Source organism: Nanorana parkeri, unplaced genomic scaffold (assembly GCF_000935625.1).
Source record: "Nanorana parkeri isolate BGI_ZX_2015 unplaced genomic scaffold, ASM93562v1 scaffold401, whole genome shotgun sequence".
In the NCBI taxonomy this organism is placed as follows: Eukaryota; Metazoa; Chordata; class Amphibia; order Anura; family Dicroglossidae; genus Nanorana; species Nanorana parkeri.
Genome location: NW_017306669.1, coordinates 857,504 through 872,081, shown reverse-complemented (window position 1 = coordinate 872,081; position 14,578 = coordinate 857,504). Strand labels below are relative to the sequence as shown.

The 14,578-nt window shown below is 38.8% G+C and overlaps 1 protein-coding gene across 2 annotated transcripts in view; it reads left to right on the top strand.

The window, feature by feature from the left end:
- Positions 1 to 14,578, top strand: part of SBNO2 (strawberry notch homolog 2) — a 76,918-nt gene that overhangs the window by 36,279 nt on the left and 26,061 nt on the right. The window contains exons 1-8 of one of the 2 annotated variants that reach the window (XM_018559535.1): positions 170 to 264; positions 5,195 to 5,359; positions 8,578 to 8,661; positions 8,756 to 8,846; positions 10,662 to 10,822; positions 10,916 to 11,049; positions 11,358 to 11,448; positions 12,268 to 12,411. In XM_018559535.1, coding sequence (XP_018415037.1) covers positions 220 to 264; positions 5,195 to 5,359; positions 8,578 to 8,661; positions 8,756 to 8,846; positions 10,662 to 10,822; positions 10,916 to 11,049; positions 11,358 to 11,448; positions 12,268 to 12,411 — 915 coding nt within the window. In that variant the 5' untranslated portion in view covers positions 170 to 219. Of the gene's footprint in view, positions 1 to 169; positions 265 to 5,194; positions 5,360 to 8,577; positions 8,662 to 8,755; positions 8,847 to 10,661; positions 10,823 to 10,915; positions 11,050 to 11,357; positions 11,449 to 12,267; positions 12,412 to 14,578 lie in introns of those variants that run through there. The other variant, XM_018559534.1, reaches the window with a different exon arrangement.

Genomic DNA, 14,578 nt, shown 5'->3' with positions numbered 1-14,578 from the left:
TCCTGAAAGTCAGAAGAGCACTGAGAGGAAGTGGGATCAGGGGCTGGCCATGCATACCCTAGGGGGGGGGAGGCAGTAGAGTATGGGGAGGAGAGAAAATTAAATGAAGGAGGAGAGAAAGGGAGGGGGTGCTCCCAGCTGTTGTGATGTTCTGCTGTCATGTGTAAGGCTGTGTCTCTCCAGCCCTCACCCGCAACCCAGCTCCTCTGTTCTGTTGGCATGTCACAGCTGCATTTTTGGCTGAAGGTTTCCTCAGTGAGCAAGGTACTCTCAATCTCTGTAGTCAGTCAGCAAAGAGATCAGCGTTTGTGTGCTGTGCATAAACTGAGGCACACGCTGACTTCTTTTACTTGAGCATTTCTTACTGACGCGTGTACTAACATGTGCTTTCTCTTGCTTGTTGGAGGTCTCTGAAAGTTTCCAGTCACGACCAGTGGCATGGCAGTTTAGTTTCACTTTAAAAGCAAACCTATCTTTAATGATATGATGCAAGTGCTATAAAGTTTGGGCTGAGCACACTTCTTTTGTTAGCCAGCTTCTTCCTCGTTCAGCTCAGACTTGGGAAGGTCCCGTACTTTGCTGGGCAATGAGTACAGTTTCTGCTTTAAAGGTAAAAGGTCTACATTAGAGCTAAATAACGTCTTTTTTTTTTAAAAGTTGCTTTTACTCAGATAAGCCAGATAAAGCAGAGGTATTAAATATTACTGTCTTTACAATGTCGGCTTCTTATGTCTTTATTTAACTGTGTGCCATACTTTGCTGTTTGTCAGTATGCTTGTTTTTTGCGGTTATTGGTGCCCATTGCCCTATAAAGTAACAAAATACCATGTTTTGAAGAGCTTTTAGTTGCTGGTAGTGTACGAAAATGTATTGTGAGACCACTAAAGAGGAGAAGCAAGATACATTCTCAGGCAAGCTAAAAATAAGTCTCAAAGTAATGGAGTTTCCGTGTAAAAACGTCATGTTGTATTCATTATTTGTGTCATATTGCCGTTCACGTCTGCGATTTTTATTTTCTCTGGCTTTTCCTTTAGTTTCCAGTGCTTATCAGGTTACTGTTTTGAAAGCCTTAGGGATTGAGATAAGTTAATGACTTCACAAGAGTACGCAGGATTTTGCCTGGCGTTTGTACTGTATAAGATACAATACTTGTGGTCATTTTCTCTGTATGTAAAGCAAGTTTGAACATATGTTCAGAACCCTTTTATTTCTAAAAGCTGCCTAAGACTTTATTTGACTTGAACCTGTTGCTGTTCCTTTAGTTCTATGATTAGGGTTGTTTAGTGATTACACCATTCTGGGAATCCCCTGAGGAAGAGTAATGCTCTCCATAAAGTGGTATCTGTCCCCATAAGTTATTGTGCAGTCTCCACTGAAGTTGCATTGTTTTAATGTTTAACATGGTGGTATTGTATAACATGAATAGTAGCTGCTAGGTTTGGGAATGAGGAAGCAGCACTACTGGTCTTTCAAAGTTGTGCAGCTTAGGCTTTGTCATCCTAAACCAGTCATTCCTCATGCAGTTCATTTAAGATTCTCCTATGAAGTAAAATGGTGACGGCGTGGCCAGGGTTAGTCTAGGTAAATCTGGTGTTGGGTCTCTTTCCCGAAATAGGCAACGAGAGGGGGCATCTTACTTTTCCAGTAATGTCAGGATCTAGGGATCTTTCTCCAAATATTAGTAGGGAGGGCTCTTTGTGCCAATAATATCATTGGGGAGGGTCTGTGTCTCTTCCCGTAATATCTACATTGGGGAGGTGTCTCCCAATAAAATCATAATCCTACTGTTTTTTTTGTTTTGTCCAATACTGTGACAACTGGGTGCAAACAAAATGTCTGGAAATAACAATGACAAGAGCTTTTTATGCAGGGATATGTTTTTTTGTTCTTCTTTAGTCATGTGATTGATGTTTTAGCTGTGTTTTGCAGAAAGTAAACCATAGCTGTCACATTTCTGGATCAGTTTGGGATGGGGGTATGATGTCTGTTTTTATTCCAAGTTTTCTTGCTTGCATTATTTGGAGGGTGACTGACACTTGCCAAATATTGTTTGCTGGTGTTGAGGAAAATGAATGGTGGTACAATTGGAAAATGATGCAAGAGCTTTATATCATAGGATATTTTAAAGAGCTGCATTGTGCGGGGATCTGGCGCTACCTGTCACCTATCTTGTTTCAGTGGCTGCACTAAACTTGACTGGTTGCTGTGGGCTACTGCACATGACTTCTCTTAATAAAGGCTCATAACTTGAAAGTTTCTTTTACTGTAATTCTGTGATGGCCTTTTTTTGTTGTGAGGTATGAATTTTATTTGGCAGGTTTGGTCACCTTTGGGGAGGACTTTGTTAAATACTACTAAATTTGAGGAATAGTTGGCATATAACAATAGCTGAGTAGTCGGCATCAGTCTGCTTTTTTATAGAACAATGATGAATTGTTAGACATTTTTCATGATTGTGCATTGATTGTAAGCATTAGGTGTTTTCTTTTCAGAAGTTGTATGTATTGCTCTGTCCCATTTATTTGACTTTTGATAGAGCATTCTGTAATCAAGTTGACATTCGTTTATAATAGAAGTAAACATTTTGATAATAGGGTTTTTTTTTTTTTTGTTTTTTTTTTTAATTATACCATATATAACCATACAGAATGTACATTAGCTAAGTTCTTATGGAGACCAGGGAAGATCATGCATGTTCACCTCAGAAGATGTCCATTTTTAATGGAATGGTTTGAATGCTGGTTACAAACAATGATGGTTTCAAGGAACACCTTGTAACATTCATTTATTTCTTCTGAAATTTTCATCTTTAAACAGCCAACATTTTAGTTGTTCTGAAATACAATTTTCCTCTTATACATAAACTCGTTTGAGCATTTATCCATCTCATCATTTCTTTTGTTACATGAACATTTTATTGAAATGAATTTTGATTTAGCTCTGCATTTGAAGTATATCAATTGTTATACTATATTTAATTAGGTCAGTATTAATACACTCCTAGGATTGTGGTCATTTGAAGTAATTGTCATATTTAGGTGTGGTCTTCTGGACTTCCATAAATAAGAAGCATTACTCATCTACCATTCGTGTTCATTTTCAGTTTGTGTCGTTGATGCCTGACTTGTTTGTGACAAATGATAAACCATTTTATGACTGCTGTTAGTAGCTTACATATTTACATGTTATTGGCAAACAAACACATTGATCTAGATTACAGTACATTTTCTAGTACTTCCTCCTCATATCTGTATACCATGACCTGGATAATTAAGAACCTTCACAGACATATTCCTCCCCATAGAAATAAATGTAGAGCATGGAATGTTGTTTTTTCAACTTTTTAGATGAAATAATTCAGTCTAATCTCATGGTTCCTATGTTAATTGACAAAAACTAAAAAAAAGGGGGAGATAATAAAAAAATATAACCGGTTATTAAGCCAAAGACAAAGTCCTGAATTATTATTATTATCGTGTAATAAGGAAATCGGAGCAAAGCCAATATCCAGCTTTCCACATACCTGACTAGAACAGTGTTGTCCATGGGCGATAAATGCCCCTGATTAAAAATATTGTGAGAACCAGACTCTGGTCTTCTTACAGTTGATGTCCCCTAACTTTTAAGTTGTCTTGAGCCTTGGTCTGGTATTGCAGTCTCCAGCTTTTAGTGAATATTGCAACACTGTGAAGCCTGTTGTCACTATTAAAATGATTCCCTGTCCGGAGTTTGATACAGCTGAATGTTTTCACTCTATGATCTCAGTGGTTTTCCAGCCCTTTCCAGTAAGATCAGTCATGAGCTCTTTTTCCAAGTGTTACTGCTATTTCTCAGCACATCGTAAATGGTGGGATGTCTCTCTCTCTCTCTCTTTGTAGTATAATTCACTAGGCAGCTCTTTACCAAAACAAAGGTTTAATTTTACTCAAGTGCCTACTTTTAAAATTGGCCGACTTTTTCATTTATTTGCAGAATTGAAATCCTTGCTTGGTATAATCAATGTATATATCGTTTTTCTCTGCTGTTTAAAACAGGTTTTACCTCAGACATTTGCACTATGGTTGGCTATGTAGAGTTTTGATTAAAAGCCACTCAACTGAACAAAGATCCTTTAGATTTTGCAGATACGGGTTCATTTTTGCCTACTGTACAGGAACATGACACTGTAAAATGTTGTGTATGTTATAAGATTCCAAACCAGATCATCCAGGCTTGTTCATGCAAATGTTATACAATATTGTATATAAAATGGTGTTTTTTTTTTAATCAGGTTTTGCTTTCTCTTTTTTTTTTTTGGACATTTTCCTATTTCCACGTCAGTCTTACAAACAAGGTTGCATTTTCCCAAATTTTTCCAAATGAAGAATTTTAAGTTAAATACTTTCATGCAGAATAAAACACACGCTTTTCTTGCCACATGCTATTTGATATAGATCTAAATTTAGGTTATACCGGCAGTTTGAAAACTTAAACAAAGCTCATGAAAACATATGCTTGAACAGTATCTTTCAGTGTAATTCTTTACATTCAGGAAGAGTTCACTGCATTTATATTAACTTTGTTAAATCCCCTTGTTAAAGTTTGAGCATAGATGCGCAGACTTGTAAGTATCTTCAATTATTATTGCACCTAATGTTAGTTAGTCTGTGTACCTCCTCAAAGCCAGACTGTTGCGAGTGATGTTGGAATTTGCATCATCGATAAAGTGTAGCAGAGTGGTAGACTATGGGGGTGGTAGGATGCTGCATTTATTCCCAGAAGCATTTTTCCTATTGCTATACTCACCCTGCCAAAGGCTTCTCATATTAGTGTATATGCAGTATATTTGCTTTTGCCTTTCTTGCCTATTAGTAGCATTTAAAACTAATATATTTCTTGATGAGAATTGCTTCCGTTTTTTCCAATCCATTAAAACAGCCACATGGAGCAATATTTATAAAGAAATCTAGGAACATCTAATTTTGAATAAATTCAGCTTATATTTGTTAAATGTTGTATTATATGTTATTTTTAATAAATTACCCCCCCCCCCCGGTACTTTTTTTTTTAAACAACTCCCCCCCCCCCCCCCCGGTACATGGCAGAGGTCGTACAGCTCCCTATGTTAATATATGCACATGGCCATATCTGCTTTTCAGCTCCTTAGCGGCTACCTGTCTCTTGCCATAATATTTTCTTCTTTTTTTTCTTTTAGGACCCAATCAATTTTTTAAATGATTTTTCCAATCCTTCTGCCCTGTCTTCCCCGGATTCCCTATCTGGCATCACGGACACTGACGACTTTCTCCCAGCTGACAGTCTTAACAGTTTACCGACAATTTGGGACGTCAACACACCTTCTCAGGACACCAGCACATCGGTGAGCTTTTTTTATATTGCGTAAAATATAGAAGGTTGCTTTTTAACTTTTACTTTAACATTTATACAATTGTTTGCTGCTTTCTTCATTGAAAAGGCTTAAGTACATTTTTGAATATACGACTCTGTTTCCCGTCTCCTGAAATGTGTTATATTATTTATTTGGAGTTAATATCTGCTTAACTACCTGTATCATGATTGTAAAAATACACATAGACCTAAGGCAGAAATTGAAGGATCTAGCAATGACATTGCTGTTGTTTGTCATGCACATTTATGATTGCTCAGGCCAATTATAATATTAGGCAATTCCATTGCTATCCTTAAAGTGAAACAAAACTCCAGAGTGAAATCCTAAAAATGCATTCAAGTATCCTTACAAAAATGTACCGTATCTTATTTGTGTGTCACTGTAGAACCTCAAATCATCTCTGAATTGGTGCTGACACTGTCCTTCCTTCTGAAGGGTGGCTACTTTTGTTCCCCATGGTCCCTGTGTGTTTTCTTAAATAACCACCGCTCCAAGCTCACGCCTGTGATGGACTACAATCTCAATACAAATTAGCAAACTAAACATGAGATTGTAGTCCATCATGGGAGTGAGCTTGGAGTGGTGGCTACTTTACAACACACACAGACCAAGGGGAACAAAAGTAACCATTCTCCAGAAGGAAGGACGGTGTCAGCATGAATTCAGAGATGATTTGAGGACCTACCGCTGAGTGATACACAAATAAGATATTTTTGTTAATAGGGAACTTAGTGTCATTTTTAAGGTTTATCTCCTGAGTTTCGTGTCACACAAATAAGATATTAGTATCCCTTTAAGGTGAGGAAACAGAAGCAGTTTGTTGGTAAAATCCATCCCAGATATTTCAATAAAGAGTAATAAAATTGCACTAAGGCTAAAACTATTTTTTAAAAGGACCCCAATGTGCCAAGTTCAAATAGAAAACATATGAAATATCAAAATGTTAAATATGTGCAGTCAAAAATTCATATAACAAATATGTAAATTAACAAATACAAGCAAAATTTACAAATGTCACTATATCATAATACTGTGCAAAATGGGGCAAACCAGTTTCTTATCAATTATATAAATCCCCAACAGTCCATAAAACTATTTACACTTTGTCATCCATGTATAAGTGATTAGAGACGGTGCTCGCAGATGAAATGACACTTATGCGAATCTCCAGAAGCTGCTCCCCTTAGGATGACAATAGAGTTGAGCCGCTATAAGTATGGTCATCCTGAACCTGCACCAATAGTTTACATTTACAATATTTCTATCCTTCTTTCCTTTCTTTCCAGTAGTTCATACACAGGTTCCCACTCAGTAGTATGTCTCCCACCTTCAGCCTCTCACACGAGTGACCGATTGCAAGTGAGCTGCTGAAGGTGGGAGACATACTTCTGAGTGGGAACCTGTGTTTGAACAACTGGACGGCAGGAAGAAAGGGATAGAAATACTATGGATGTGAACTATTCGTTTTTTGTTTTTTTTTCTGTACTAGGAAATGTAAGTGCTTTGTTAGAGAAGGTGGTAAGAGGGCCAGAGTCCTCCACTAAAATACTGCATATCACAGCATTGCATCTGAATGCAGAACGTAGTTAAATGTCATCACGAAACAAAAGACGAGTAATCTCTTTTCATTAAGACGTAGGCACCAGCTGTAAATGGCTATTTAGCTGTTGGGATTCGTCTAGAATATGACATTTTAACAATACGATTTTAAAGTTATAAAGGCCGAATAGCAACATTTACTCCTGTTGGCTGTGGTTCTAAAAGATTCAAAAGGAAGTTTACATGATAGAATTGTTATGAGGGCAGAGCTTATGAGACATAATTAAAAGTACAGCCTTGTTAGATAGCAGATAAGGGGGCACACTGTGCTTTGTACCGCGATCCTGTGAGAATAGACATGTAGGAGTTTATTAGTAGTGGATGTGCAGGCTCCAGGATTGTCATCATGACCTTCTTTACTTTGTGGGTCTTTCACCTGGAGTAAGCATGCAGGACAACAGACTTTTCAGATGTCACCTTCTGCATACTTGTTCCAGGTCATTGACCCCTTCATATAGTAAACCTGAGATCAGAGCCTGCACTTCTAACAGTAAGCAGTAGAGCCCTTTTTTCTGATTTCACCAGTTTCCTTAAAAGAGAAGTATGGGGTCGGGGCTTTTCCCCATAGTTCTCCTAAGGGTAACAGGAGGACACAAACTAGCGTCCTCCCATCACCCAAAGCTCAGTACGTGGTATACTGAAACGCCGCAGCCGGGACGGATCCCGACGTTGCAGTCGAGATCCACCCAGCTGCGTAAGGGACAGCTGGCTCTGCCTATCTAGAGGCAGAGCCAGCTGTACCTGCCCCCTGTCCGTTCCGCCTGTCAGCGCTGGGGGAGCGGGGGGAAATCCCTGCAGGGAGCCGTGAGTGACACACGGCTCTCTGCAGGGACAGAATCGAGAAGTGAGCGAGCGCCGGTATGTGTTCGCTCACTTCCCGATCTATTGAGCCGACCTGTGACCGTTTCATTGTCACAGGTCCACTAGAACTATGAGGCTGATTGATTTTCACTCGCCTCATAGTTCTCCTTTTAAAGCATATCTAAACTTAAAACAAAAAATTTAATATATTGCAGCTTACCATGTGGTGGCTGCATTCATTTTTCTTTTTATAAGCTAAGAAAGTAAAGACCTGTTGCCAGAAATTCAAAATACAGCAAAAACATCCTTCTCTCTTGAATGCAAACTGCTAATCCCATCAACTACTATGTAATGGAGATGAACAAAGGTGGACGTGTTTGTTAGTCCTCTCTGTGTTACAACCATGGCTGCCTTTATAGATTCAGTGGGGGTTAGTGTAGCTATGTAGGGACATGAAGCATTTTATTCACAGGATTACCAGGCGAAATTATTTTATATTATCTTATTATATAAGAATTGACTATTACAATCTGTCTGAGACGTTCACTATTTTTTTTTTTTTTTGCTATGTTGTAATGCAGCTATGTCTTTTGACCATGTCCTTGCACTGTATGTGATGTATAGTATGTTACTCAGTGGCAGTGCTACTTGATGGCTTTTAGTCTATTTGCTAGTTAATGTATTGCTTTTAGATTGGTTGCATTTTGCAGACGCTAGAAAATGATTTTATATTTCACTTACCACATCATTATAGGCTACTTCTAAGATTTTTCTCATTTCACCTTTAGCTCTTTTCCCCCACTCGTCCATTTGGATTCAACCGCTTTGAGGACTTTCAGGCTATAATCAGTACTCCTCCTGTACAGCAACGGGTAAGACGACAAACAAAGCATAGCATTTGTGAGGCCCTGGCCTTTCCCTTTTCTTAGATTCTTATTTTTTTTTTTTTTGTATCTTCTGAATCAGGCTCCAAATGTGGTGGAGGAGGAAGAGGAAGATGAAGACGCAGAGGAGCTGGGGCATACTGAGACCTATGCAGATTACGTGCCTTCTAAATGTAAGAATAGCCTTTTATAAGTTTAGTACCTTATAAATAGCATCGCTAGACTACATTTATTTGCTTACTCTCTCTGTACTTTCTACCTTAGTTGATGTTGTAACATTCAGAAAATAAGATTTTTTTTTTTATTATTAAATAAAAGAGCAATAAAATGTGTTCTTATGTGATTGCCGAAAGACAGGAAATGTAGCATAGATAAAATAAAAAAATGGACAGCTTTCTAGAAAATGTTTCTACATTTCTAATGACATACACTTCCACCTCCTTGTGCTTTGAGTGTGTCATATCCTGCTAGTTTCATAGGTGTGGTCCAATTTTATTGTTAGTTAACGTTAGGATTTCTTTAGAGAAATTACATTTGCGGCTATGGTAATTAGAATTCTTCAATATAATAACTGCTTCCAGAAATAAGTCCTACTACAACTGAAAGGGCGAGGAAGCAGGGACATTTGGGCCAGTTGGTGCTCTTGGGACAGTTCCTTCACTCATTAAAAGAGAACTATGGGCAGAAAATTTTTGGAATTAGATCTCTTTTGCGTCACAGTAGGATATTTACTATTGTCTTCCTGTGACCCAAACTCGGCAAAAAGCAGGCTATTGCCCGCTATATGGGAGTGTTGGATATGGACTAGATTTGACCAGCTGAGGAGCATCATCAAACTGATTACGTTTACTAGAAACCTAAAGTGTATGTATAGGCAAAACCTCTTTTTCCGTTCTGGATAAAGTAGGGAAGGATTAGAACCGTTGTCAAATGGTTATTGCTCGCAAAGTCCCTGCTGCAGAGATTCACTCTTACTATTTGTCCTGGTGACCAATGTCACTGAGACAGAAGGTAAGAAGAAATCCTGACTTGAGTTGTCAGCAGAACATGAGTCAAGTGTAAAGCTGGCCATACACCTATAGATTATCTGCAGATTTTCTGTGGTCAGATGGAAAAGTGCAACAGATTCCTCCATCTAAGCTAAACTGTGGATGAAGGAATCTCCCACTGGGCCAAGCTTCAGTATCTTGCTAGTCGGCCCCACTGGCTCTCAAGCACCTCAACAATGCCTGCATCCAATTAGATTTTTCAGGTATTTTAACAGCCAGCATGGCCGACTAGCAAGATACTGAAGCTTGACCCAGCGGGATAGATGGAGGAATATGTTGCACTTTTTCCATCTGACCATAGAAAATCTGCAGATAATCTATAGGTGTATGGCCAGCTTTAGTCTTCCAATGAAGATAACTGTCTAGTGACAGGTGTCTAAAGTAGAGTAGATCTTTTCCATGAACGTTTATACGAAAATCCCATCGGAACGTTCAATAATGCCATCAGAGACGGCGACAAAATGTCGTTTTTATTTAACAGTTGAATTTGGAATGAATGGGGTTTATTGAACAAAAACCATATTCTCTGTTCGAGTGAGAAAAAATGTCTAATATGCTTCTTAGAATTTTTTTTATCACTTATGGTTCAGATCGATTTGACCACATCAATGGTTAGAAATTTGTACGAAAATTCTTGAAATTCTAACTGTGTATACCCTACTTAAGACGGGAACCCCCCCTTTGAGGATATTTACCCTCATTTTCTGTTGCATCACCAGGACAGGAAGTGCAGTGAAATTTTTACAACTGGACATAAACATAGAACAAAATAACATAATAGTGGATTACCCTTCCCTACTCTATTCAAAACAACAAAAAATGAAAAGTTTTTTTTTTGTTTTTACATACACTTTACAATTTGTTGACCTGTTTAACCATTCATGTGTTTTCTATTACTTTCAGATATTTGACATGATTATTTTTCCTATATTCTTTTAGCTAAAATTGGCATACAGCACCCTGATCGTGTAGTAGAGACTAGCACTTTGTCCAGTGTTCCCCCGCCAGACGTCAGCTATTCTCTGTTTCTCCCCAGTTCTGTCATTGACAGGGGACTGCTTTCTGCTTTGCAGCTTGAAGCCATTGTATATGCTTGCCAGGTAAGTATGACAGCTATAGTATACAAACAATGAAATTTGTGTTTTTTACAACTTGGTTTTTAATATCTTTGTATGTTCTACTGTATTCCACAGCAACATGAAGTAATCCTACCTGGTGGACAGAGAGCTGGATTTCTGATTGGAGATGGTGCTGGTGTTGGAAAGGGACGGACTGTTGCTGGCATTATATTGGAAAACTACCTGAGGGGAAGAAAAAAAGCTCTGTGGTAAGATCTGCACACTTTGTGCACTTCTTTGCTTTTTGTTCAGTTGCAGAAGTTCTTGTTAACTATCATCACCCGATGGTGGGTTACCTGTTAGATGTCTGGTGTTAAACCTATGCTATAGCACTCTTGTAAGATCTGAGACTAGAGACCATTGACAGTATAGATATGTGGGATCTGCATATTGAAGAGGCCTTTTTGTATATTGATTATTTCCATATTTCTAAATATACTAATTAATATCACCCCTCTTAATTTTCTTTTGCATTCTTAAGAGACTTAAAATATTTTACTTATTCTTTATTCCACAGGTTTAGTGTATCCAATGACCTGCGCTGTGATGCAGAGCGAGATCTGCGTGACATTGATGCCAGTGGTATTCCAATACATGCCCTCAGCAAGGTGAGTTTGCATGCCATGATTGGCAGTATAATGTATAGCAACATTTGAATGTCTACAATATAAATGAGTTATATGTTTCTTTTCAAATTTTTAGGCCAACTTTCAAGTTTTCATTGTTTAGGAGACACTGGCAAGCTGAATAACCCACAAACTTTTTTTTTAACCTCAAAGGCTCTGGTTTCAAGATCTTTGCACTTGAGTTTTTATGTATACCCAACTGCTGTAACGTGGGGAACCCTGGTGCAGAGATATTGATACTAGCTGATAAAGCTAAACTCCTAGCCACTAATTCTAAATTTAAATCTATTCCTTAATAGCCACAAAGGATATAAATATATTTTGTATGCACCAAATGCATTTGCAAACCCAAATAAGAATTTGTGAAAGCAGCAGTGATGTCATCCGTGGGCGGCATAAGAGCAAAGCTGTGGGTGGGTTCTTCCTGGGACCTTCCTACTGATGTGTGCGTGTGCTTGGGAGACTTTTCATATAATTTCCTACTCTGCATATATTAGAAGGGAAGATTTAATGGGCAACATTATTGCTTAAAAACCACTATAATTATATTTTAACGTGTGTGCTTTGTGAAAAGGCCCAACTATAATCTCAGCTTGAAGGAAAATACTACATGTACCATGTAATTTGTTTTACTTATAGATTTTAACAATTTACCGCTTCTGACAGTGGTATATAGGTAGACATACAAGAATCGAACCTTATAACATCCTGATGTATCGTTATTGCAATGTACCTTTGCTGGGTATATGTTCCTTACAGAGAAGTGTCTTTATAAATGACTCGCCTTCTGTATTTTCACAGATCAAATATGGAGACACATCTGCCTCAGAAGGTGTCCTATTTGCCACTTATTCAGCACTTATTGGTGAGAGTCAGGCTGGAGGACAACACCGTACACGAATTAAACAGATACGAGACTGGTGTGGTGAGAATTTTGATGGACTGGTATCCTTTATGCAAAATACTCCTAACATGACCATAGAAATATAACCTGGTGCTAAGCAAATGCTAATACAATCTGTATAATGTAAAGAAACGTAATCACTTCCAGTCTGTGTTAGTGAAGAGTTCTTGCACACACTCAGCTTTACAGCTTCAGGGATCATGCACTATGTCCATTTCTGCCCTGCACGGTATTCCATTACCTCACTCTGAGTTCTCCTTTTTATATGTTAAACTCTCCTTCTTTGTGGTCTCTGATTTCTCCTCCCTTTCACCTTTAGTATTACAGCCTCCTCAGCTGTGGCCCCTTATTTTTGACTTTCTCCTCCTAAGGTTCTCTGCTGCCCTGCTTTGCGGCCACTTTTCACCATGTTAATTTTACTTAATTTTCTTCCTCGATCTCCTGATCTTTTCCAATTCTCCATTTAGTCCCTAAGCACCCTCTTTCATATCATTTAACTCCACTTTACTGCTGCTGCATGTTCAGATATTTGTCTTCATGTACTTTCCATTTAAAAAATGTCCTTTTACTCCTCTGACGTTTTGCTCTCCATCTCTAATTTTTCATCCCCTTTCCATTAAATACAAGCTCACTGACATGCCCTGATCTTTAGGTCCCTGTTCTGCACATTCAGCATCCGCTTAATAACCAAACTACATTTAAAATCCCTTTCACTTCATCACACATATCTCTGCTGCCCTGTGTCCCCCAAGATGAGTTCCCAATGCGTCACTTGCCACCTCACTCCACCATCACCACCCAACCATTAACTTCCCACCCCTTTAACTAACCTCCACTTCTCCACCGTCCACGCTGAGGTCCTGTCTCACATATCCCTTCACCACCTTTTCCCACTATCAGCTCGCATACCGTCCACTCTTCCACCTTCAACTTCACAACATATAAGAATAAAACACAATAATTGTAAGACGGTGATCAAATCAAGGTGTCCACCCATGTTTCAATTGAGTCATAAGTGAAATATTGTACTGTATTTGGGCAGGTTTCAAACATTTCAGTAAGTTTTACTCTGCCAGTTTGAACAGGGAGCATCTGATACGGAATGGAAATCCTCGATCTTGTTCAATGAGGTTTGTATTTTAGGTAATGTTTTTTTTTTTGCTCCTGTAGTCTTTTTCAGACCTCGACAAAAAGCGATCAGATGGAAAACATACATAGTCAGTAGGGATGCCCCAATACCGTTTTTCTTTTGGTATCAAGTATGAATACCGATATTTATATTTCGGTACTTGCCGATAACTGTACATCCGCCAGCATGGAGCCAGCTTCCTGGGCAATCAAGAAGCCGGGTGGCGGGTAATTACACGCCGCCCGGCTTCTTGATTGCTCGGGAAGCCGTCAACATGCTGTTTGGCCGGCTCGTTGCTGTTTGGCCGGCTCGGTGCTGATTGGCCGGGAAGCCGCCTTCCAGCCAATCAGCATCAAGCCAGTCAAACAACATGGAACTGGCCAATCAGGGAGGCTGGTCATTACCCACCGCCCGGGTTCCTGATTGGCCGGGAAGCCGCTTTTCATGCTGTTTGACCGACTCAAAGCTTATTGGCTGGGATGCCAGGGGGCGAGTCATTATAACTTCTCTCCCAAATACTTGGTATCGGCACTGATACTAGTATCTGTATCGGCGCATCCCTAATAATTAGGATCATTATTTGAAAGAAATGGTAAAATACATGTAACCAGTCAAATGAAAATTTAACATTTTAATTCTATGGAAAAATATTAGTGCAAAATGGTTGTGTGTGTGTGGGAAGCTCAACAGTAGAGCTGCAGCTAACGATTATTTTCAAAATCGATTAGTTAGCCGATTATTAAGTTCGATTAATCGGATAGAAAATAAAATACATTTTAAAAAATGGCTCCGGTGATGGGACTACTAGTTTGTATTGAGATTGCAGTCCATCACAGGAGCAAGCTTGGAGCGGTGGAAGTAAAAAAGAAAAAAAAGAAAGTGTGGTGTGCAATATAGTGAAATGAAAAGTGTAAAATTATATAGCAATGAATGCAGAATGGCATCGGCTATAGAGGACTACAAAACCCAGCAATAGTACATTATACAGCGCAATGCAGAATACCGCCAGCTATAGAGGAATACAACAAATCCCAGCAATAGTACATTATAGCTGGTGGTATTCTGCATTGCGCTGTATA